This window comes from Panthera onca, chromosome D4 (assembly GCF_046562875.1).
Source record: "Panthera onca isolate mPanOnc1 chromosome D4, mPanOnc1 haplotype 2, whole genome shotgun sequence".
Classification (NCBI taxonomy): domain Eukaryota; kingdom Metazoa; phylum Chordata; class Mammalia; order Carnivora; family Felidae; genus Panthera; species Panthera onca.
Window position 1 is genome coordinate 66,626,340 of NC_138351.1, and position 24,315 is coordinate 66,650,654.

General features: G+C 36.9%; 1 protein-coding gene and 1 pseudogene across 1 annotated transcript; both read left to right on the forward strand.

The window, feature by feature from the left end:
• Positions 1 to 268: 268 nt before the first annotated feature.
• LOC132663812 (olfactory receptor 13D1-like) lies at positions 269 to 1,217 on the forward strand (annotated as a pseudogene).
• A 21,798-nt stretch (positions 1,218 to 23,015) lies between these two features.
• Positions 23,016 to 23,969, forward strand: LOC132675260 (olfactory receptor 13C7-like). Its single transcript, XM_060627667.3, has one exon. The coding sequence runs from the start codon at positions 23,031 to 23,033 to the stop codon at positions 23,967 to 23,969; it is 939 nt and encodes a 312-aa protein (XP_060483650.3). The 5' UTR covers positions 23,016 to 23,030.
• The last annotated feature ends 346 nt before the right edge of the window (positions 23,970 to 24,315 follow it).

The window sequence follows — 24,315 nt, forward strand, 5'->3', positions numbered from 1 at the left end:
CTCAGAACTGTGTATCATAATCCCAGCAAATGGAATACAAAAGCCTATAATTTTTAATAAGCTATCAATGTGATTTTTACACATCTTCAATCCCTTCCCTTAAGAGCCAGAAGAGAAATTCAAACAGCTAACCTCAGAGTTCTTAGCACCACTCCAGCTATTGTGGGCACACACTTGGTGCCCCTCCTCCAGTGATCTCTCACTGCACATGGTAATATGCACTGATGCGTTATGCTCACATGAAGTTTTCTCTTCTGGATTACTCCAGGTATAAAAAAGTAAAATGGACAGGATGAACTGGACAGAGATTGAGTTCATTCTGCAGGGACTTTCTGAGTACCCCAAAGTGGAAAAACTCCTTTTCGTCATGTGCTTGATGATGTACCTGGTGATCCTGCTAGGGAACAGCACCTTGATCATACTAACTCTCCTAGATTCCCGCCTCCATATGCCCATGTACTTCTTCCTTGGTAATCTTTCCTTCCTAAATATTTGTTACACGCCCTCCTTTATCCCCTTAATGTTAATTCACTTCCTATCACAGAAGAAAACCATCTCCTTCCTTAGATGTGTTGTTCAGATGTCTGTCTCCTACACTATGGGGTCCACCGAGTGTGTGCTTCTAGCAGTGATGGCATATGACCGTTACGTGGCCATCTGTAACCCTCTGAGATACCCCATCATCATGAGCAAGGCACTTTGTATTCAGATGGCAGCCCTCTCCTGGGGACTGGGCTTTCTCAATTCACTGACAGAAACTATACTTGCAATACAGTTGCCCTTCTGTGGAAAAAATGCCATTAACCACTTTGTGAAATATTGGCCTTTGTCAAGCTGGCTTGTGCACATAATACTTTGATTGAGATTGCTATAATGTTAGGCAATGTAATATTTTTGTTTATTCCATTATTGTAAATTTGTATCCCCTACATTTTCATCCTTTCTACTGTACTAAGAATCAATTCAGCAGAAGGAAGAAAAAAGGCCTTCTGTACCTGTTCAGCCCACTTAACAGTAGTGACCTTGTTTTATGGGACAATCCTCTTCATATACATGAAGCCAAAGTCCAAAGACTCTGCTGTTGACAAATTGATTGCTCTATGGAGTAGTCACTCCCATGCCAATGATATGCCTATCATCTATAGCCTGGGGAACACAGAGGTGTTGGAGCTGTGAGAAAAATGATGAGTAGACAGTGGCTCTGGAGGAAAGGATGAAAAACTTACATCTTTGAGTTCATGCACAAAATAAGCTCATAGATTTGAGGCAAAAGTTTTTCATATAAACAAAACAAAAGAAATAAAGATTGTAGGTAGAATTACAGAATTTAGGAGTTGGAAAGCAATTTCAAGACAATAATATAACTTTACCTTTCATGAAAATGTTGTTACAAAATGTAAAGACAACCAGTATAAGAAGTGAGCGTAAACTTTGAGAAATAAGAAAAAAATGATATTAAGCTTTTCCAAGAAAATCTAGTACAGATCATCTTTTTTTTTTTTTTTTAATTTTTTTTCAACGTTTTTTATTTATTTTTGGGACAGAGAGAGACAGAGCATGAACGGGGGAGGGGCAGAGAGAGAGGGAGACACAGAATCAGAAGCAAGCTCCAGGCTCCGAGCCATCAGCCCAGAGCCTGACGCGGGGCTCGAACTCAGGGACCGCGAGATCGTGACCTGGCTGAAGTCGGACGCTTAACCGACTGCGCCACCCAGGCGCCCCCAGATCATCTTTAATTGATGGTGTTATATCCTAATAAACCCATTGAAAGTTGAGAATATCACAAGCCAACAAAGCCTTTAATACACCTAATCTACTGAACATCAGAGCTTAGCCTAGCCTAACTTGAATATGCTCAGAACACTTACATTAGCCTATAATTGGTCAAAAATATCTCATACAAAGCCTGTTGACAATAGAGTATTGAATACTTCATATAACTTATTGAGTACTGTACTGAAACTGAAAAACAGAATGGTTGTTTGGGTACGGGATGGTTTGAGTGTTATCAGCTCTTTACTCTCATGATCATGTGTCTCAGACTGGAAGCTGGGGTCACTGCCATTTCCTAGCGCAACAAAAGAGTAGCATACCACATGTTACTAGCCCACAAAAAGATCACAATTCAAATTTTAAAGTAAGGTTTCTACTGAATGCATATAATTTTCACATCATTGTGAAGTCGACATATCCTAAGTCAAACCATTTTAATGTATGGACCACCTGTATGTATGTCTACTGAACAAGTAAAACATGTATTTTTCAGTTCCCTTTCAAGAGAACTACTTGATTTTCCTGTTTGTTTGTCTGTTTGTTTATTACTGATTTTTGTTTTACCCAAGGATTTGACCTGAGTCTAACCTAATCTTTCAGGTACATATTTCCCCTTCTTCTTTCCCTCCTTTTTCTCCCATGTTTGCACATGCTGTGCTACATTCACTATTACCTCTCCAATTATATCATGTTCTTTCACACCTAAAGACAACAGCTACTTCATCCCCATCATCACATTTCTCTTTCTATGGTAACAGCCCAGAAATCTCATTAAACACAACTCAAGTGTTAGATCTTCTACAAATCCTTCCAAAGTTTACTGGGCTAGTTATTCCATTCTCTATGCTGCGCTGAGTTTTATCTCTGTTATGGCTATTTTCCTTTTATACTATAAACATTTGTTAAATTCTGAAATCCCCCCATGTCAGAACTCACTGTTCTCTGTATAAAGTTGAATGTCAAATATATTTAAAACAGTAGGCACGGGGTGCCTGAGTGGCTCAGTCATTTAAGCGTGCAACTGTTGGTTTCGGCTCAGGCCAAGATCTCGTGGTTCTTGAGTCAAGCCCCACATTTGGTTCTGTGTTGATGGTGTGTACAGAGATTCTCTCTCTCTCTCTCTTTCTCTCTCTATGTCTGCTCCTTCTCTCTCTCTCTCTCTCAAAATAAATAAATAAAACATGTAATAAAAATTACTTTAAAATGTCTTTAAAATAAAACAGTAGCCAGTATTTAACTACTGAATTAACATTTCTTTTAAAATGTTTGTTTGTTTGTTTGTTTACTTACAGAAGGAGCAGGGGAGGGGCAGAGAAAAGGAGAGAAATATTTCCAAGAAGGCTCTATGCTGTCAGCAGAGTCTGACCTGTGGCTCAGTCCATAAACCATAATATCATGACTTAAGCAAAGATCAAAAGTCAGACGCTTAACTGATGGAGGCACCCAGGGTCCCCAACATTTTCAAAGAAGAATAAAATATAGTCCAAGTCCTTGATATAATACAGAAAGATAAGAGAACTTGAATTTATGCATTATTTCATTGACTAAACAACATATCCAACAGCTTTGGGTAAAATATCAGCTAATATTAAATGTATGGACAGGGGGTTCCGGAAGATGGCGGCGTAGGAGGACTCGGGGCTCACAGCACGTCCTGCCGATCACTTAGATTCCACCTACTCCTGCCTAAAGAACCCAGAAAACCGCCAGAGGATTAGCAGAAGGGAGTCTCCGAAGTCAAGCGCAGACTAGAGGCCCACGGAAGAGGGTAGGAAGGGCGGCGAGGCGGTGCGCGCTCCACGGACTGGCGGGAGGGAGCCGGGGCGGAGGGGCGGCTCGCCGGCCAAGCAGAGCCCCCGAGTCTGGCTGGCAAAAGCGGAGGGGCCGGACAGACTGTGTTCCGACAGCAAGCGCGACTTAGCGTCTGGGAGGTCATAAGTGAACAGCTCTGCTCGGAAAGCGGGAAGGCTGGAGGACAAAGGGAGGGAGAGCTGCTGAGCCCCTGGACGGCAGAGCTCAGCTTGGCGGGGAACAAAGGCGCCAGCGCCATCTCCCCCGCCCATCCCCCAGCCAAAATCCCAAAGGGAACCAGTTCCTGCCAGGGAACTTGCTCTCGCAGCGCAAACACCCAACTCTGTGCTTCTGCGGAGCCAAACCTCCGGCAGCGGATCTGACTCCCTCCCGCTGCCACAGGGCCCCTCCTGAAGTGGATCACCTAAGGAGAAGCGAGCTAAGCCTACCCCTCCAGCCCCCGTGCACCTTGCCTACCCACCCCAGCTAATACGCCAGATCCCCAGCAACACAAGCCTGGCAGTGTGCAAGTAGCCCAGACGGGACACGCCACCCCACAGTGAATCCCGCCCCTAGGAGAGGGGAAGAGAAGGCACACACCAGTCTGACTGTGGCCCCAGCAGTGGGCTGGGGGCAGACATCGGGTGGGACTGCGGCCCCGCCCACTAACTCCAGTTATACACCACAGCACAGGGGAAGTGCACTGCAGGTCCTCACCACGCCAGGGACTCTCCAAAATGACCAAACGGAAGAATTCCCCTCAGAAGAATCTCCAGGAAATAACAACAGCTAATGAACTGATCAAAAAGGATTTAAATAATATAACAGAAAGTGAATTTAGAATAATAGTCATAAAATTAATCGCTGGGCTTGAAAACAGTATACAGGACAGCAGAGAATCTCTTGCCACAAAGATCGAGGGACTAAGGAACAGCCACGAGGAGCTGAAAAACGCTTTAAACGAAATGCAAAACAAAATGGAAACCACGATGGCTCGGCTTGAAGAGGCAGAGGAGAGAATAGGTGAACTAGAAGATAAAGTTATGGAGAAAGAGGAAGCTGAAAGAAAGAGAGATAAAAAAAATCCAGGAGTATGAGGGGAAAATTAGAGAACTAAGTGATACACTAAAAAAAAATAATATACGCATAATTGGTATCCCAGAGGAGGAAGAGAGAGGGAAAGGTGCTGAAGGTGTACTTGAAGAAGTCATAGCTGAGAACTTCCCTGATCTGGGGAAGGAAAAAGGCATTGAAATCCAAGAGGTACAGAGAACTCCCTTCAGACGTAACTTGAATCGATCTTCTGCACGACATATCATAGTGAAACTGGCAAAATACAAGGATAAAGAGAAAATTCTGAAAGCAGCAAGGGATAAACGTGCCCTCACATATAAAGGGAGACCTATAAGACTCGTGACTGATCTCTCCTTTGAAACTTGGCAGGCCAGAAAGGCTTGGCACGATATCTACAGTGTGCTAAACAGAAAAAATATGCAGCCGAGAATCCTTTATCCAGCAAGTCTGTCATTTAGAATAGAAGGAGAGATAAAGGTCTTCCCAAACAAACAAAAACTGAAGGAATTTGTCACCACGAAACAGCCCTACAAGAGATCCTAAGGGGGATCCTGTGAGACAAAGTACCAGAGACATCACTACAAGCATAAAACATACAGACATCACAATGACTCTAAACCCATATCTTTCTATAATAACACTGAATGTAAATGGATTAAATGCGCCAACTAAAAGACATAGGGTATCAGAATGGATAAAAAAACAAGACCCATCTATTTGCTGTCTACAAGAGACTCATTTTAGATCTGAGGACACCTTTAGATTGAGAGTGAGGGGATGGAGAACTATTTATCATGCTCCCGGAAGCCAAAAGAAAGCTGGAGTAGCCATACTTATATCAGACAAACTAGACTTTAAATTAAAGGCTGTAACAAGAGATGAAGAAGGGCATTATATAATAATCACAGGGTCTATCCACCAGGAAGAGCTAACTATTATAAATGTCTATGCGCCAAATACCCGAGCCCCCAGATATATAAAACAATTACTCATAAACATAAGCAACCTCATTGATAAGAATGTGGTCATTGCAGGGGACTTTAACACCCCACTTACAGAAATGGATAGATCATCTAGACACACAGTCAATAAAGAAACAAGGGCCCTGAATGATACATTGGATCAGATGGACTTGACAGATATATTTAGAACTCTGCATCCCAAAGCAACAGAATATACTTTCTTCTCGAGTGCACATGGAACATTCTCCAAGATAGATCATATACTGGGTCACAAAACAGCCCTTCATAAGTTTACAAGAATTGAAATTATACCATGCATACTTTCAGACCACAATGCTATGAAGCTTGAAATCAACCACAGGAAAAAGTCTGGAAAACCTCCAAAAGCATGGAGGTTAAAGAACACCCTACTAACGAATGAGTGGGTCAACCAGGCAATTAGAGAAGAAATTAAAACATATATGGAAACAAACGAAAATGAAAATACAACAATCCAAACGCTCTGGGATGCAGCGAAGGCAGTCCTGAGAGGAAAATACATTGCAATCCAGGCCTATCTCAAGAAACAAGAAAAATCCCAAATACAAAATCTAACAGCACACCTAAAGGAAATAGAAGCAGAACAGCAAAGGCAGCCTAAACCCAGCAGAAGAAGAGAAATCATAAAGATCAGAGCAGAAATAAACAATATAGAATCTAAAAAAACTGTAGAGCAGATCAACGAAACCAAGAGTTGGTTTTTTGAAAAAATAAACAAAATTGACAAACCTCTAGCCAGGCTTCTCAAAAAGAAAAGGGAGATGACCCAAATAGATAAAATCATGAATGGAAATGGAATGATTACAACCAATCCCTCAGAGATACAAACAATTATCAGGGAATACTATGAAAAATTATATGCCAGCAAATTGGACAACCTGGAAGAAATGGACAAATTTCTAAACACCCACACTCTTCCAAAACTCAATCAGGAGGAAATAGAAAGCTTGAACAGACCCATAACCAGCGAAGAAATTGAATCGGTTATCAAAAATCTCCCAACAAATAAGAGTCCAGGACCAGATGGCTTCCCAGGGGAGTTCTACCAGACATTTAAAGCAGAGATAATACCTATCCTTCTCAAGCTATTCCAAGAAATAGAAAGGGAAGGAAAACTTCCAGACTCATTCTATGAAGCCAGTATTACTTTGATTCCTAAACCAGACAGAGACCCAGTAAAAAAAGAGAACTACAGGCCAATATCCCTGATGAATATGGATGCAAAAATTCTTAATAAGATACTAGCAAATCGAATTCAACAGCATATAAAAAGAATTATTCACCATGATCAAGTGGGATTCATTCCTGGGATGCAGGGCTGGTTCAACATTCGCAAATCGATCAACGTGATACATCACATTAACAAAAAAAAAGAGAAGAACCATATGATCCTGTCAATCGATGCAGAAAAGGCCTTTGACAAAATCCAGCACCCTTTCTTAATAAAAACCCTTGAGAAAGTCGGGATAGAAGGAACATACTTAAAGATCATAAAGGCCATTTATGAAAAGCCCACAGCTAACATCATCCTCAACGGGGAAAAACTGAGAGCTTTTTCCCTGAGATCAGGAACACGACAGGGATGCCCACTGTCACCGCTGCTGTTTAATATAGTGCTGGAAGTTCTAGCATCAGCAATCAGACAACAAAAGGAAATCAAAGGCATCAAAATTGGCAAAGATGAAGTCAAGCTTTCGCTTTTTGCAGATGACATGATATTATACATGGAAAATCCGATAGACTCCACCAAAAGTCTGCTAGAACTGATACATGAATTCAGCAAAGTTGCAGGATACAAAATCAATGTGCAGAAATCAGTTGCATTCTTATACACTAACAATGAAGCAACAGAAAGACAAATGAAGAAACTGATCCCATTCACAATTGCACCAAGAAGCATAAAATACCTAGGAATAAATCTAACCAAAGATGTAAAAGATCTGTATGCTGAAAACTATAGAAAGCTTATGCAGGTAATTGAAGAAGATATAAAGAAATGGAAAGACATTCCCTGCTCATGGATTGGAAGAATAAATATTGTCAAAATGTCAATACTACCCAAAGCTATCTACACATTCAATGCAATCCCAATCCAAATTGCACCAGCATTCTTCTCGAAACTAGAACAAGCAATCCTAAAATTCATATGGAACCACAAAAGGCCCCGAATAGCCAAAGTAATTTTGAAGAAGAAGACCAAAGCAGGAGGCATCACAATCCCAGACTTTAGCCTCTACTACAAAGCTGTCATCATCAAGACAGCATGGTATTGGCACAAAAACAGACACATAGACCAATGGAATAGAATAGAAACCCCAGAACTAGACCCACAAACGTATGGCCAACTCATCTTTGACAAAGCAGGAAAGAACATCCAATGGAAAAAAGACAGTCTCTTTAACAAATGGTGCTGGGAGAACTGGACAGCAACATGCAGAAGGTTGAAACTAGACCACTTTCTCACACCATTCACAAAAATAAACTCAAAATGGATAAAGGACCTGAATGTGAGACAGGAAACCATCAAAACCTTAGAGGAGAAAGCAGGAAAAGACCTCTCTGACCTCAGCCGTAGCAATCTCTTACTCGGCACATCCCCAAAGGCAAGGGAATTAAAAGCAAAAGTGAATTACTGGGACCTTATGAAGATAAAAAGCTTCTGCACAGCAAAGGAAACAACCAACAAAACTAAAAGGCAACCAACGGAATGGGAAAAGATATTTGCAAATGACACATCGGACAAAGGGCTAGTATCCAAAATCTATAAAGAGCTCATCAAACTCCACACCCGAAAAACAAATAACCCAGTGAAGAAATGGGCAGAAAACATGAATAGACACTTCTCTAAAGAAGACATCCGGATGGCCAACAGGCACATGAAAAGATGTTCAACGTCGCTCCTTATCAGGGAAATACAAATCAAAACCACACTCAGATACCACCTCACGCCAGTCAGAGTGGCCAAAATGAAGAAATCAGGAGACTATAGATGCTGGAGAGGATGTGGAGAAACAGGAACCCTCTTGCACTGTTGGTGGGAATGCAAATTGGTGCAGCCGCTCTGGAAAGCAGTGTGGAGGTTCCTCAGAAAATTAAAAATAGACCTACCCTATGACCCAGCAATAGCACTGCTAGGAATTTATCCAAGGGATACAGGAGTACTGATGCATAGGGGCACCTGTACCCCAATGTTTATAGCGGCACTCTCAACAATAGCCAAATTATGGAAAGAGCCTAAATGTCCATCAACTGATGAATGGATAAAGAAATTGTGGTTTATATACACAATGGAATACTACGTGGCAATGAGAAAAAATGAAATATGGCCTTTTGTAGCAACATGGATGGAACTGGAGAGTGTGATGCTAAGTGAAATAAGCCATACAGAGAAAGACAGATACCATATGGTTTCACTCTTATGTGGATCCTGAGAAACATAACAGAAACCCATGGGGGAGGGGAAGGAAGAAAAAAAAAAAAAAAAAAAAAAAAAAAGAGGTTAGAGTGGGAGAGAGCCAAAGCATAAGAGACTGTTAAAAACTGAGAACAAACTGAGGGTTGATGGGGGGTGGGAGGGAGGGCAGGGTGGGTGATGGGTATTGAGGAGGGCACCTTTTGGGATGAGCACTGGGTGTTGTATGGAAACCAATTTGACAGTAAATTTCATATATTAAAAAATAAAAAAATAAATAAAAAATAAAAAATAAAAAAAAAAAGAAAGTAGAAAAGAATGATACTTGAATACCTCATAGGTAGAGATGAGCAAACAGTTATAAAAATAATATTATACTAGAACCAAAAAGTTTATTATGCGGCTACCTAGACAGAGGACAATCGCCATTACATATTTAAATAGACTCCAAGTAAACTATTCTTAAGTAATATTTTTTCTTATTCATCTCACAGGGCGTTTTCCTATATTACAGATCTCTCAAAAACTGAAAGAAGGCTTTTGGATAGACTTATCCTTTCCACTTTTTTTCCCTGTTTTATGAACTTTAGTTTTGCTGGTAAATTTTTTCAAGCTCATTTGGGTTTTCTAATTTCATGAAATAAGACTTAATTCCTTAATATTTCACCTTTTTCTCTATTGCTAGCTCTAATTAATGCTCTTAAAATACTTTGTTTCCTAAAAACTTAGATTTTGATATGAAATGTTCTTTTCATTGCCTTCTAAGTAATTATTTTGCCTTTTCCCCTTTAAACCATGAGTTTCCCAGGTGTATACTTCTTGAATAACTAATCATTAGATATATGTAGTAGAATGTTGCTATTTCCAATTTTATTTTATTATGATACAAGAACATACCTATAATTCTCTAGTTATGGAGACTTTGGCAGCCAATTACTTGATCCATGTTGTAAATGTTAACAAAAAAAAAAACATAAAATCTCTTTGAGAGAGACATATAGATTTATACAGATATAATTATATAGTTTTATATAGATACACAATACATGCACACATGTATACATATAATCAAGTTTATTTAATATATTATTCAAACCTTTGAAATAATTATATCCTGTCATCCATAATTAATCAATTCTATATAAATAATTGTAAGCATGTTCTGCCTATATATGTAAGATTTTTATATACTTAACTTTTGTGTTGTTTATGGCAGATGATGTTTATAAATTGTGAATATTATTAATCAACCTGTCTTTCCCATGTTTTGTACTTTAAATTCCAGCTTTATGATATTGCTATTACATGCTTTTGCCTGGTATTTGTGCATCCCTTTTTCTCAACTTTTCTTTCTCACTTTGTTAAGTATACTATTTATAAGTAATGTATATCTGGGTTTAATTTTTTTATATTTTATTTTTTTATTTTGATATATAATATTTGGATCAATAAAAGATAACCCAGATAGGAATTCAGGAATAAATTTATTTATTTTTTTAATGTTATTTATTGTCAAGTTAGCAAACATACAGTGTATACACTGTACTCTCGGCTTCAGGAGTAGACTCCCATGATTCATCGTTTACATACAACACCCAGTGCTCATCCCTTCACCCATTTTCCCCTCCCCTCACTTCCCCCATGGACCCTCTGTTTGTTCTCTGTATTTAAGAGTCTCTTATGGTTTGACTCCCTCTCGTTTGTAACTACTTTTTAATCTCCTTTTACAGTTTCTGTCTTTTATGAGAGTATCCAGTCCATTCACTTTAAAATACAATTTTTAATGTACTTCATTTTTTCTTTCCATATACTTTGTTTTCATAACCTACTTATTTTACATTATTGTGTCCTCTTTTTTTCCCACTTCCTTATTTTTGCTGGTTATCATTCACTATTTGTTTTCATTAACTTGAACACTCTACTCACTTCTGCCCTTCCATAAGTGGATACCTTCTCTTTCTCTGCTGTCATAATTTGACTTAGAGGATCCAATCATTTGCTCATAATGATTATTTTTTTCCATTAGAGTGCTATCTAATCTCCTAAGCTATCCCTCAAACACTAAATGAAGACAGAACTACAAGAATACTTTTATTCCTCCATTCCTCTCCTCAAATTCCCAAATGCCAATGTGATAACGTAGAAGTGTTTATAATTTCCTTACAATGTGCCTTTTTGAGAATTTTTCCTCAGCCCTTCCATTATACGTACTGGACAGTCTTCATCAATGTATTTACCTCTCTATATCCACTCATTGATCATCATTGGTTCCTCTCTCTTCTATTTCTCTTCTATTCTCTTCAGGACCACATTTTAATTTATATTTGGGTTTGGTTAAGGTGTATTTGCAGAATTTTCCTCAGATGAGAATGTGAATAATAGATTACCTAAATTTTTATAGATTATCAAAGATCTTCATTTTTTAAATTGCAAACAAAAATGCATGATTTTTTACGAAATTCTACATTTCAGAATATACTCTAAAAATAATATAATTATAAAATAAATAATATAAATATACAACAAATATATGTATAACATGTAATATATATCTTTAAAAAATATATATTAGTAATATACATACACATGGAGAGATAAACTGTGGTTGCTGTTAATTGACATCTTTATGTTATTTGGTACAATAAAGTCTATATATAATAATAATTATATATATAAATATAAATATACAAACATTACATAAATATTAAATAAATATAAATAAATATACACTGAAAAAAGTTTTTAAGAAACTCAGTGACCAAAATCACAGAGAGCTTACAGAGAATTTTCCTAATATCTCTCACCATGACCCGTTCTTTTGCTGTCTGATATCTCATAGGGACAAGGCTTGGTTTCATCTCTAATGACTTGACTCCTAAAGGCAGAGAGACAGGAACTCCTATATTCTCAGGGTACACACTAATTAGCACATCCTCTGTAGAGGACAATTTGGCAATATTTATCAAAATCACAAAAGCATACATGTAACCTTTGACTGCAAATTTACTTTTATCACCAGTTATGTTGGCACATGTGTAAACTGATTTACAGACAAATTGATTCATTAATATACTATCTGTATTAGCAGATGCGGAAACAATTAACATTTCTAGGCAAAGGGGACATAGAAATAATGGAATACTATTCTGCTGTCAAAAAGAATATGGAGCTTTTTGTGCATTGATGTGGAAATATCTAAGAAATATCAATGGGAAAAGTAATGTTCATAATGGTATATATGACCCATTGATATTTGTGTAAAAAATATTATACATCTATGTGTGATATATATACACATACATTTTCTCTAGAAAAAGAAGAGTAGTTATCTGCAGAAAAGGAAATGGATAGTTTATTAACAGGAGTGGAAGATAGGCTACTTACTGTCCATCTGGCAGTACTTTAAAAAATTTTCACTTTATAAATATATTGCTTATTCATAAAATAAACACAGTTAAGCTTTTAGATTCACAGCCTCTCTCACTTTTCTGAAGGTATACTACATCAAACCACCCAATGCCATAGGACAAAACCCTGTAGGTTTGAAAATTGTTCTAACTTGTTCAGCATTACACACTAAATCATAATGGAAGACTAATAGGTACTTTAAATTTAATCATATTTCAATACTCAAGACACTTTACATAGTTTCATTAGGATTTTCAGGCCCATAACTGTCTCATGTTCCACTATCAAGGTGTAAACTATTCTTTGACAAGGTTAAGGGTCTATCCTTCTATCCTATGTCATTTCCTTTCCACTAATTGCATAATTGCTTTTATGAGCCAGTAAAATTCCTGGACCAAAATTACAGCTCAATAAATGCCGGCTGTTTTTCTTGTTCCATTCTCAGGTCTTTTGTCCACCTAACCTTATGAGGTACTTTGCTCTGAATCAAGGGTCCATCTTCTCATTTTCAGGCCATAATTAATCTCCTTGGGATCACCCAAAGCCAAATCTGATTTTCTTGTCCTAAACTCCTATTTGCCCTACCTTTTAATATTCTTTAACTTTTTATAAAATTTGTATCTTATAGAATTTTTCATATTTTATGGGTTAGGTTTCAAACCACTTGAGACCCCCAAAGGGTAATAGGTACATCAGATTTTTCCATTTTTCCAATTCTCAATTAATCAGGATTTTGTGATTTGGAAAACATAAATTTCCTGAAAATTTTGGGAAGGAATTACTATACAAAAACACTTCTATACTATCATTTAACAAAAGTTAGTGAAATACCTTCTTTCCATCCAGTGTATTCTAATATTTGTAACTAATCCCTGATTGCTACATAAGGCATATGAGGCTCTCTACACTTAGGTCTGTTTGGTTTCATGTTCCACCAACCCCCATATGCCTCCCTATTTATATTCTTGTGGTGCTGTGTTATTTTTATTTTTATGCCTTCATCATGCCATTTCTTGTTTCATACCATGGTGTTATTTTTTCTTCTTCCTGGATGTCCTTCCTCATATTACTTACCTCTCAAAATGTCACTCACAAATTAAGAATCAGTTCATATATCACCTCTCTTAGCAGGTACGCCTTGATCCTGAGTTACTTGTCACTTATACTTCCATAGCACACTAAGCCATCATTTTAATTAACTAATTAATTAATTAATTAATTAATTAATTTTTTGAGGGAGAGAGTAGGGGAGGAGTAAAGGGAAAGGGAGATAGAGAAGCTCAAGCAGGTCCCATGCCCAGCACAGTGCCACCAAGCACCCCTAAACTACCTAGGTTACGATGCATGGCAGATTGTTTTGCCTAATCTTCTATTTGCAGCCAATTGTACAAAATTTTCCATGAGGTTGATGAGTATCTGAAGGTATCACCACTGAGGAACAATAATGTCACAGGCCTTGTGGTCTGGAAAATATTGATGGCAAAGGTACTATTTCAAATGGTTTCAAAAACTTCTATACAGTACAGACAAATATGATTGATTACCAAGGGAATGTATTTTGTATGTGCTAGTTCAAAAGAAAGATAAAAATAAATATTTGAGACCATGGAAGATTTCATTTGCCCTTCAAGCCAAGGTGAAAACACTGCCCTAAGATGAAGACCCAGGAAATTATCTAAAGAATTTTCTCCAGGCTCAGGAAGGCAATTTAAATATTTCTTGCTCTAAAGGACTTATACACTTTTCTAAGCCATAGCTTTAAATTGCTTCAGGAGAAAGACATTCAAAACTTTTGAAAACTTCAAGAATAATCCCCTAAAGGCTTAATTATATTACATTTATACTGTATTACAAATAGCCAATCCAGAGTCTTGAGGATGTGTCTTATCCCATTCTTTTTATCATATACTGCTGAAATGCTTAATCCAAATATATCCCAGGGGCCTTGTCCATACCTCTGTTCAACCTACCATATCTTACTGATAATATAGTAGAAAGACCTCTTGGTAATGTATAGCTACATTACCTCTTGGTTATTAACAGTAAAAGTAAAAACTTATAAATTTCTAGGCACTGTTAAAAGAATTGTGTATGTATTAATTCGCATTTATTAAATCAGTGAGAGAAGAGAAAAAGTGTTTATTGTACAAAATAATCTAAAACTTACTGAAGCTGAAAATCAGAATTTACTCATACATATGTGAATATGAATGGCATTTTGAAATTCACAAGAAATGCAGAAATTCTGCAAGCATACAGTGAAACCTGGAAGCCATCAAGCTATTCAGTTTTCTTACTGTAACCCTACCATCTAATTTGTAACTCAATCCCACTCTGTACTGTAAGCATCTCCAAAGAATTCACCTGAACAGATATACCTATTCCCCAACTAATTGGCATAAAACCACCACCTATCTAACTTAAACAATTAGGAGGTAATGGTGAAAATATGTATAGAATTCCAGGTGCTCTCAGCCAACTTCTACTTCTGAAGACACTGCTCTCCTTTCCTCGAACTGCTTCACCCAAACAATGAATACAATTTGTTCACCACAAAACCACTAGCCCAGGTAAAACAGACTTTGACTACAGTTGTAATCACAAGGGGGAAAATCACAGAACTGAACAGTAAAAAAGTTAAAACTGAGAATCCAACATCATTGTTTCTGAAGTTCATTGACCTGACCACAAGGAATTCTTGGACGTATCTTCATATTTGTCTGCCACCATGTGACTGAGCTTCCTTCCCTAAAAGCTGAGCTCTTGACCCATTTTTTCCTTTCTTCTCCTCAAATCATAATGGATCCTCACAATCCCATATCCAACATTACTTAATTGAAGCACCAAAGTAAGTCATCTCAGAACAATGTTTCAAGCAAACAGTGTTGTTCTTTTACATTTTGTAACAGAAAGGGTTATTTACTATCTTTTTAATCTATCTCATTAAAGCTAGGACATGGGTCATAATTTTATAAACCCAAATGGCTCAATAAAGTGCCACCCACAAAAAATATTTAAAAAAATGAAACTATACTTATCTTTTCTGTCATCACCTAGAAGGTACAAAACTTCCTAATGAGTGGGCTTGCAGGGCAACTCAGCCTCAATGTGTAATCTCCATTCCTAAAGAAATTGCTTTAATTATTTAAATAGAGATTTTATTTTTTACTATCCATTAAATTTTCTAACATAATTTTAAGCATACCTCAATTTTTTCCTCTTTTTAAAATTATATTTTCGGTTTTACATATGTATCCATAGTTATTTGAGAAACTAGAACAATTAGGAAAAAGTACCTTGGTTAATTTTTCAAATGTACCTTTCCAGAGTCTATCACACATAAGTTTTCCTAGTTAGGTTTTGGCTTTGCAATGAAAAAAACTAGTTTTTGTTTTTCTTTCATGTAACAATGTTAACATAACGATTTTTGCACTAATACAAATTCTTCAAAAATATTATTTAATGGTTGTACAATAGTCCATCAAATGATGTACTATGATGACTTCATAATTCCCCCTCATCAAAATAGAAAAGTATGGAAAACTACTACAAAAGGTAGCAGGCAGGAAGATGGCAGTATAGTAGGAGGACACTAGACCCATCTCATCCCACAAACACAACTAGATAACTATCAAATCATCCTAAATAACCCAGAATCAACCTAAACACTGCCAGAACAATCTCCACAACTAAAAGGAGAGAAGAGGCCACCTCAAAGAAGGTAGCAAGTAGAGAGACCTGGTTTGGGGGAGAAAAGGATCCAGGGTGTTGCAGAGGGGAGGGAGCCATCCTCATGGAGAAAGGCTAGAGAGAGAAAAGCACACAGGGAAACACGTAAGGAGAAAGTTTCCCCAAAGACATTGGCTGGGAAAACTAGAGGGGCCGAATTTCATGAGTTCTTACATCCAATGGGCCTTAAAGCCTAGAGTTTGAAGGTCAGCAGGCTTGGCTAGGATAGAGCCCAGAGGGTACTGCAATGCTCCTGGAGAGAAGGCAGGAAAACAATCCAGGAACAGATGGCATGGAAACAGCAATCTGAACAAAGTCTGGCACACACAGTGAGGAGATTATTCACTCTTCTAGGAGTGTGTCCCTGAGTGGCTGTGTTCATGATGATACCTGCTTTTCAGAAGAAGGAAAAGCAGATTAGTTAGCCTAATACATAGATACCAATGGTCATTATACCAAAATCTCATGAATTTGAGACAAATTAAACTATCCAATACTATTAAAATTATAGGCTAGATTACACTAATTCCACTTGATTAAAGACTCTTCAAATGTTAAAAAGGAATATTATAAAGACTAAAAAAATCACAAAAACATTGCTATAAAGTGGCAAATACTAATTAAACATATACTATGATTATACTGGTATAAAGAAAAAATGTGTAGTGCATGGTCTAGAACTAACAAAAATATGAAAGATAAAAAGACTTTAAAGAGGTGGAATGACTATTTAGGAGTATTTTAGGATTGACCTGGTATTATCTGTGGAATAAAAAAAATTTTTTTGGTGAAAGGTTAACTCTTCTGAGACCTTTTGGACATATTCTGATTCCAACCCCAGCTTCTGTAGAAGCCATCAAATACAGTCATATTCAATGAATACTCCAAGAAATGTATGGCTGGGGAAGATTCTCTTTAAGTGAAGATAATTGGGTCTTTAGAATGTGCGGGTGTCAGGGATTTTGATCTCTAGAGAATCCTGTTTCTGATTCACAACCACAGGGATTGAAGAAGTTTGTAAAAATAAGTGCTAAATTAACTTCCAAGTGAAACTGAATCTCTCGAGTAAGCATCAACTTTAGCACAAATACTGGGAAACCAGAGTTGCATCATGGGTCCTTATTTTTAATATGTTTTCTTTCCTTGACACGTTCTTGGGAAAATTCATGTGCAGACCAATTGCCTGCTTGTAGCAATTCTTTCTCACATTTCTTTTTAGGAAGGAGAACAAACATCTTTTAAAGTGTGAATACTCTGCTCTCATCTGAAATGCAAATGGAATTCAAATCCCTGGAAATGTTTTCTATTACTTAATAGAATGGAATGGTGAGAATGACTTTTAAACACAGTCAGAAGGTAAGATAAAGAGAAAAGCTTTACTAAAATCATTTCCAAATGAAAACATCGATAAATGTGAGGATTTTTTTTGTTATTGAGGTGATCATTGCTGTTGGGATTTTGAAAATATGAATATATATATATATATATACATACACATATATATATATATATATATATATATATATGTATATATGTAAAGGAAAAAATACAAAAATCTAAGCATCATTTTTAAGAGCAGGATATTATTTAAATTTCTCTAAAAATCCCAAAATAACACACAGAAGAGATGGGTGAGGAAGAAAAAGTTTCCTGTAATACAATAGACCCTCATAAATAATGGGTGAAAAGCTACTGTATTCAGGTATATAGTTCACTAAAATCTTAAGTAAAAATTATATGGAGAAAGAGCCCACAATAATTTATATATTAATCATAAACTATGCTCAATAAGGGTTTGAAGAAACTGGTAATTAAAGGTGTTTATAGTAAAAACAGGTTTACAAACAAAACATGTATAACAGGGGGCTGAAGTAATTATAGGTGTTAATTTGGCTATAGGGGTCCAAGGCAAAAGAAGAAATATTAATTCTTTTTATTTCCCATTTATGTAACAAATCAATTCTACCACCCTACATCTTAATTGTCCACACTAGACCATTAGAAAGGATTTTTGGCTATTTTTTTTAAATTTTAATTCATTTTTGTGGATAGTGTCTTCATAAGTGGAAGACAATAAATTCCTTCAATGCTTTCCAAGGATTGCGATATATTTTATGTGTATTTTTATCATTTGGATGCTTGAAAGTTAAGTATGTCACATTAAACAGTGATTTTATAAGAAGAAATTTTATCAATAAGTAAATGTACTATAGTGCTAAAAATGGGCTTGGGAATCATGAAGATAAGGATTTAAATCATACTTCTGGTATTTAACAACTATAAGATATTGAAAACAGGGTGCTGTATGGAAGTATTGAATACCTAAATTGCACAGCCAAAACTAGTATTATACTATATGTTAACTCACTAGAATTTAAATAAGAACTTTAAAAGAAGACAATGATCATGGTACTTAACCTTTGAAATTTCAAACTAATTTCCTCATTGGTAAAATCCATAATAACATTTGGCTTATTTTGAAGATTAAATGATAAAAATTATATGAAGGGCCTCATACTAGGACATCACAGGCAACTTCTCTTCTCTGTAAGCTAAAATAATATATCTTTCACGTGGCATATTAGTTGAATATTAGAGTTTATAAAATCTATATTGAGAGTTAGCAGGTCCATTCATTTTTGCACAGTATCAGTTGTCTTAGTTGATATCTTTAGAAGAGCTGGAGAGGATGATGGGATTGTTTCCTCTAATGAGAATTTAGAGTACAGATAGTATGTGTTTTTCATTGAAAAATCTTAGTACTTTAACTATTAGGTCTTCAAGTAGCTAAGTCAATAAAACAAAATGAAAAAAAATTATAGAAAGTTAAAAAGTTTCCTTCTAGAAAGTTAGAGGGCTTGACTTCTGGCTTGGATAAAAAGTCACAGACTTTCCTTAGGTCTCTTACAACACTAAAATAGTGCCCAGATGAAGTCCAAAGGCATTGAACCACAGAGTGGTTAATTCTTATAAAACACCAGGAGTTGGGAGAGGGGGATTAGAGGTTGGCTAGGATCCAGGCCAGTTCAGATCCTTTTCAAATAGGAATGTCATCTTCTAAACAGTAATTCTGTGCTAGGCATCAACAGCCTGCACTCTCCTTTGATAACACATGATTAAGTCAAGAACTCAAGTCCCTTATCTTGGTGTAGCTCCTAAAAACACAAAACACTCTTCTTTGGAAGCTTTTGAGAGTAGGGATTATAAATGCTCTCTGTCTACCAGTAACAGTGGGTTCCTTCTAATAATCTTATAGGACACACCAGTACAGCTCAGCCTCAATGTGTAGTTTCTAGGCACTTGAGGCAATAATTGTACTACTTAAATTATTTTAACATTCTTTATTCTGAGTTAGTCTTCCTAAAATAACTGGACACTTGCTTTAGTGTTTTTCTCTTTTTTAATAATATGCCTTCTTTATCTTTATCTATTTTAAAAACTGGGGTAATTCAGAAGAATATGAGAAAGGTCTCTAAGGTAACCATTAATGTTTTTGGTATTCCTTTCCAATCTTTCTATGGTGTCTAGGCTATCTTGGTTTAGGTTTTAGTTTTACAAAAAAGAAGAAAAATGCTGTAGTTTTGTTTCTGTTTCCAACTTAATCATTTGCACATAATTTAAACATCCTTTTTGTTGTAATACAAAGTTGTCACATTGTCATATTAATAAGTTCATAATGGACCATCAAATTAGTGCGCCATGATTATTTAACAATTCCCCTGCCATGAGCTAAGAATGAAAAACTGTTTCAAAAATAATATACAGTAATGGCAAAGATTTAGTAAAAAAGGAATTATTTATTATACATTTAGCATGGAAAGTGATTTGCTAAAAACTATCCAGAATCTGGGGCACCTGGGTGGCTCAGTCGGTTAAGGGGCCGACTTCAGCTCAGGTCATGATCTCGCGGTCTGTGAGTTCGAGCCCTGCGTCGGGCTCTGGGCTGATGGCTCAGAGCCTGCAGCCTGCTTCCAATTCTGTGTCTCCCTCTCTCTCTGCCCCTCCCCCGTTCATGCTCTGTCTCACTCTGTCTCAAAAATAAAAATAAAACGTTAAAAAAATTAAAAAGAAAAAAACTATCCAGAATCTTAAAAGTTTTCATTCACTTATTCCCAGGAAACTATTTTAGTGAAGTAAGCTAAAATGAAGAAAAGATTTGTCACAATGCTATTAAACAAGAGTGTTTGTCGATTGCTTCCTAAAAGTTACACTAGCATTACAAGAGTAATGAAAGTAATTTCCTCTATACAGTCTATTATCCTCCTCCCCCGACCATTTGAAAGCATTAAAGCACAGTGTTGGTTTCTCTTATGTTTGTAAGTGAAAATTTTTTTACAGCAACCATCTCTGAACTGTCAGGATACCAGATGTATACCATCATTATTTGCTACAAGTAATTTCCAAATAGAAATCAACTTTTAGGAGATGTTCCTAGAAAAGAAAGGAGAGGGTATTTGATGTGATTCACATGTCCCCTGAAGTAACAGATCCCAGACAACTGATACTCCTTCAAAGCCTCTATCAAAATTTTATTTTCAGATTAAGAGTAGGGTGATATATGCATCTACAATCATATTCCAGTCTTAATACCAAATAGAAGTATATCCTATCTTACCCAACCCTTCCTACCCTCTTTGTAATGTATGCCTGCAAAGCCTGGTCAGCTTGAAATGGATGAGAACCCTCTTTTCCATAGCTAATAGATGTATAAACATCGTATTATGCTGATGAATATGTTTCACCATTGTATACTGGAGTTGTCATAGAAAGCAACATAACCTGTTGTCAAATGACTATCACAGAGAGAAATGCCAAAACCTATATCAGAAACAAAACCTTGTTTAATTTTTTAATGTTTATTTATTTTGAGAGAGAAAGAATGGGGGGGGGGAAGGGAAGAGAGAGAGGAGAGAGAGAATCCCAAACAGGATCTCTGCTAACAGTGCAGATGGACGCAGGGCTCAATCCCAGGAACTGTAAGATCATGACCAGAGCCAAAAGCAAGAGGAAGGCGCTTGACCAACCGAGACACTCAGGTGCCCCATACAGGCTTGTTTAAAGATATTAACTAGAAGAGCACCTAGGTGGCTCAGCTGGTTGAGCCTCCAACTCTTGATTTCGGCTCATTATCTCACAGGTCATGAGATCGAGCCCCTGATCATGCACTGCGCTCTCTCTCTCTCACCCAAAATAAATAAAAAAAAACATTAAAAAAAAAAAAACTAACTACAAACTCATCCATTGGATCAGTCTTTTTCTTTTCCTCAGGGTGTTTTTAAGTTAGGTAAAACCCTTGAGAATGAAGAGGTGTTTTCAAAATTATGTTCTTTGATTTAATAACTATAAAAAGGTCAGCTACTAATATCTACTCTTTAAATTTTTTCAAATTAAAGTTATTTGCCCCATGCTCTATGATGCACAACTCAGATGCTTGAGCTGATCTCAAATTCCTTTTTTGGAAAATATTGGCCCTAATCGTAAATTCCACAAATGGAAGAGAAAGGACTTTAATATGGACAGAAACAAACAACAGGCTCTTCTGTATGTAGTTTGACTGCTTGTATATCTAAAATCTAAAGAACACAAAACTGAGTGCAATACACTCACACAGATGTCTCAACTCCAAGTGTCACAGAATGTTCAGTTTTGCATTGTCTACTATTTGATTACAGTCCTACATACAAGGGAAGCAGTAGTGGCATTCTGCAATAGCATTGGAGAGAAATGGTCTAAAAGGCCTTGCTATTCATGTGAGTTCTAGAGACAGCAACAGCAGCAGCATCTGAGAACAAGTTAATAAATTCAGATCTTAGAATCAATTCAGACCCACTGAGTTAGAATCCTTTACAAATTTCCCCCATGTGATTTGTCTGTATATTAAAATTTGGAGGTACTCCACTAGACAGGCGGTTTTCTTCCACATTGAACATAAGCATCATCTGCAGAACATTATTTAAAAAGATGTCTGATCACCACTCTTTAGACAATTTACATAATTCTGAGAGGGCAAGAGCATGTTGTTTAAAAAGGGCAGGTGAGTGGTGCCATGGTGACTCAGTCTTTTAAGCATCTGACTTCGGCTCTGGTCATCATCTCCTGGTTCCTGGATTCAAGACCCACATCTGGCTCTCTGCTGTCAGCACAGAGCCGCTTTGGATCCTCCAAATCCCTCTCTCTCTCTGCCCCTCCCCACAAGTGCTGTCTCTCAAAAATAAATAAAATTTTAAGAAATTAAAAATAAACAAAAAGGGCGGGTGAAATACAGTCAGTAAATGCAGACTGAATAGTGGCTCACCACTGTGTTTTTGTATACATTTTACCTCTATGAATTTCACTTTCCTCAGAGAATTATAGTGATGATAAAATGAGTAATATGTGTAAATATATGTAAATTATAAAACCATAAACCAATGGGATTGTTAATGACTGCCATGAAATAAAATCAAATAGACAGTTATTTTTAACAGATTAAGCATAAGCTTTCCAAAATGATGATATGCCAAGTGGGTCCAAAGAACAGGAAATAATAGATGTTTGTTAAAGATGCAAATAGTTCTTCCCTGCCTCAGAACTGTGTATCACAAATTCAGGAAATGGAATACAAAAGCCTATATTTTTAAAGAGCTGTCAATGTAATTATTACACATCTTCAATCCCTTCCCTTATGAGCCAGAAGAGAAATTCAAACAGCTAACCTCAGAGCTCTTAGCACCACTCCAGCTATTGTGGGCACACACTTGGTGCCCCTCCTCCAGTGATATCTGCACATGGTAATATGCACTGACGCATAATGCTCACATGGAGTTTTCTCTTCTGGATTACTCCAGGTATAAAAAAGTAAAATGGACAGGACGAACTGGACAGAGATTGAGTTCATTCTGCAGGGACTTTCTGAGTACCCCAAAGTGGAAAAACTCCTTTTCGTCATGTGCTTGATGATGTACCTGGTGATCCTGCTGGGGAACAGCCCTTTGATCATACTAACTCTCCTGGACTCCCACCTCCATACGCCCATGTACTTCTTCCTTGGTAATCTTTCCTTCCTAGATATTTGTTACACATCCTCCTTTATCCCCTCAATGTTGATTCACTTCCTATCACAGAAAAAAACCATCTCCTTCCTTAGATGTGTTGTTCAGATGTCTGTCTCCTACACTATGGGGTCCACCGAGTGCGTACTTCTAGCAGTGATGGCATATGACCGTTACGTGGCCATCTGTAACCCTCTGAGATACCCCATCATCATGAGCAAGGCACTTTGCATTCAGATGGCAGCCCTCTCCTGGGGACTGGGCTTTCTCAATTCACTGACAGAAACTATACTTGCAATACAGTTGCCCTTCTGTGGAAAAAATGTCATTAACCACTTTGTTTGTGAAATATTGGCCTTTGTCCAACTGGCTTGCGCAGATATTTCCTTGAATGAGATTGCTATAATGTTGGGCAATGTAATATTTTTGTATATTCCATTATTGTTAATTTGTATCTCCTACATTTTCATCCTTTCTACTGTACTAAGAATCAATTCAGCAGAAGGAAGAAAAAAGGCCTTTTCTACCTGTTCAGCCCACTTAACAGTAGTGACTGTGTTTTATGGGACAATCCTCTTCATGTATATGAAGCCAAAGTCCAAAGACTCTGCTGTTGACAAACTGATTGCTCTGTTCTATGGAGTAGTCACTCCCATGCTCAATCCTATCATCTATAGCCTGAGGAATACAGAGGTGCTTGGAGCTATGAGAAAATTGATGAGGAGACACTGGTTCTGGAGAAAAGGATGAAAAACTTATACCTTTGAGTTCATGCACAAAATAAGCTCATAGATTTGAGACAAAAGTTTTTCATATAAAGAGAACAATAATGATTGTATGTCAAATTACAGAATTTAGGAGTTGGAAGAAATTTGAAGACAATAACTTCACCTTTTATGAAAATGACTGTTATAAAAATGTAGACACTACTGGCATAAGAAGTGAGTAAACTTTAAGAAATAAGAAAAAAATGAAATTAAGCTTTTCCAAGAAAATCCAGTATGTCTTCTTCAACTGATGGGGTTATATCCAGATAAACCCATTGAAAGTTGAAAATATCATAAGTCAAAAATGCCTGTAGGGGTGCCTGGGTGTT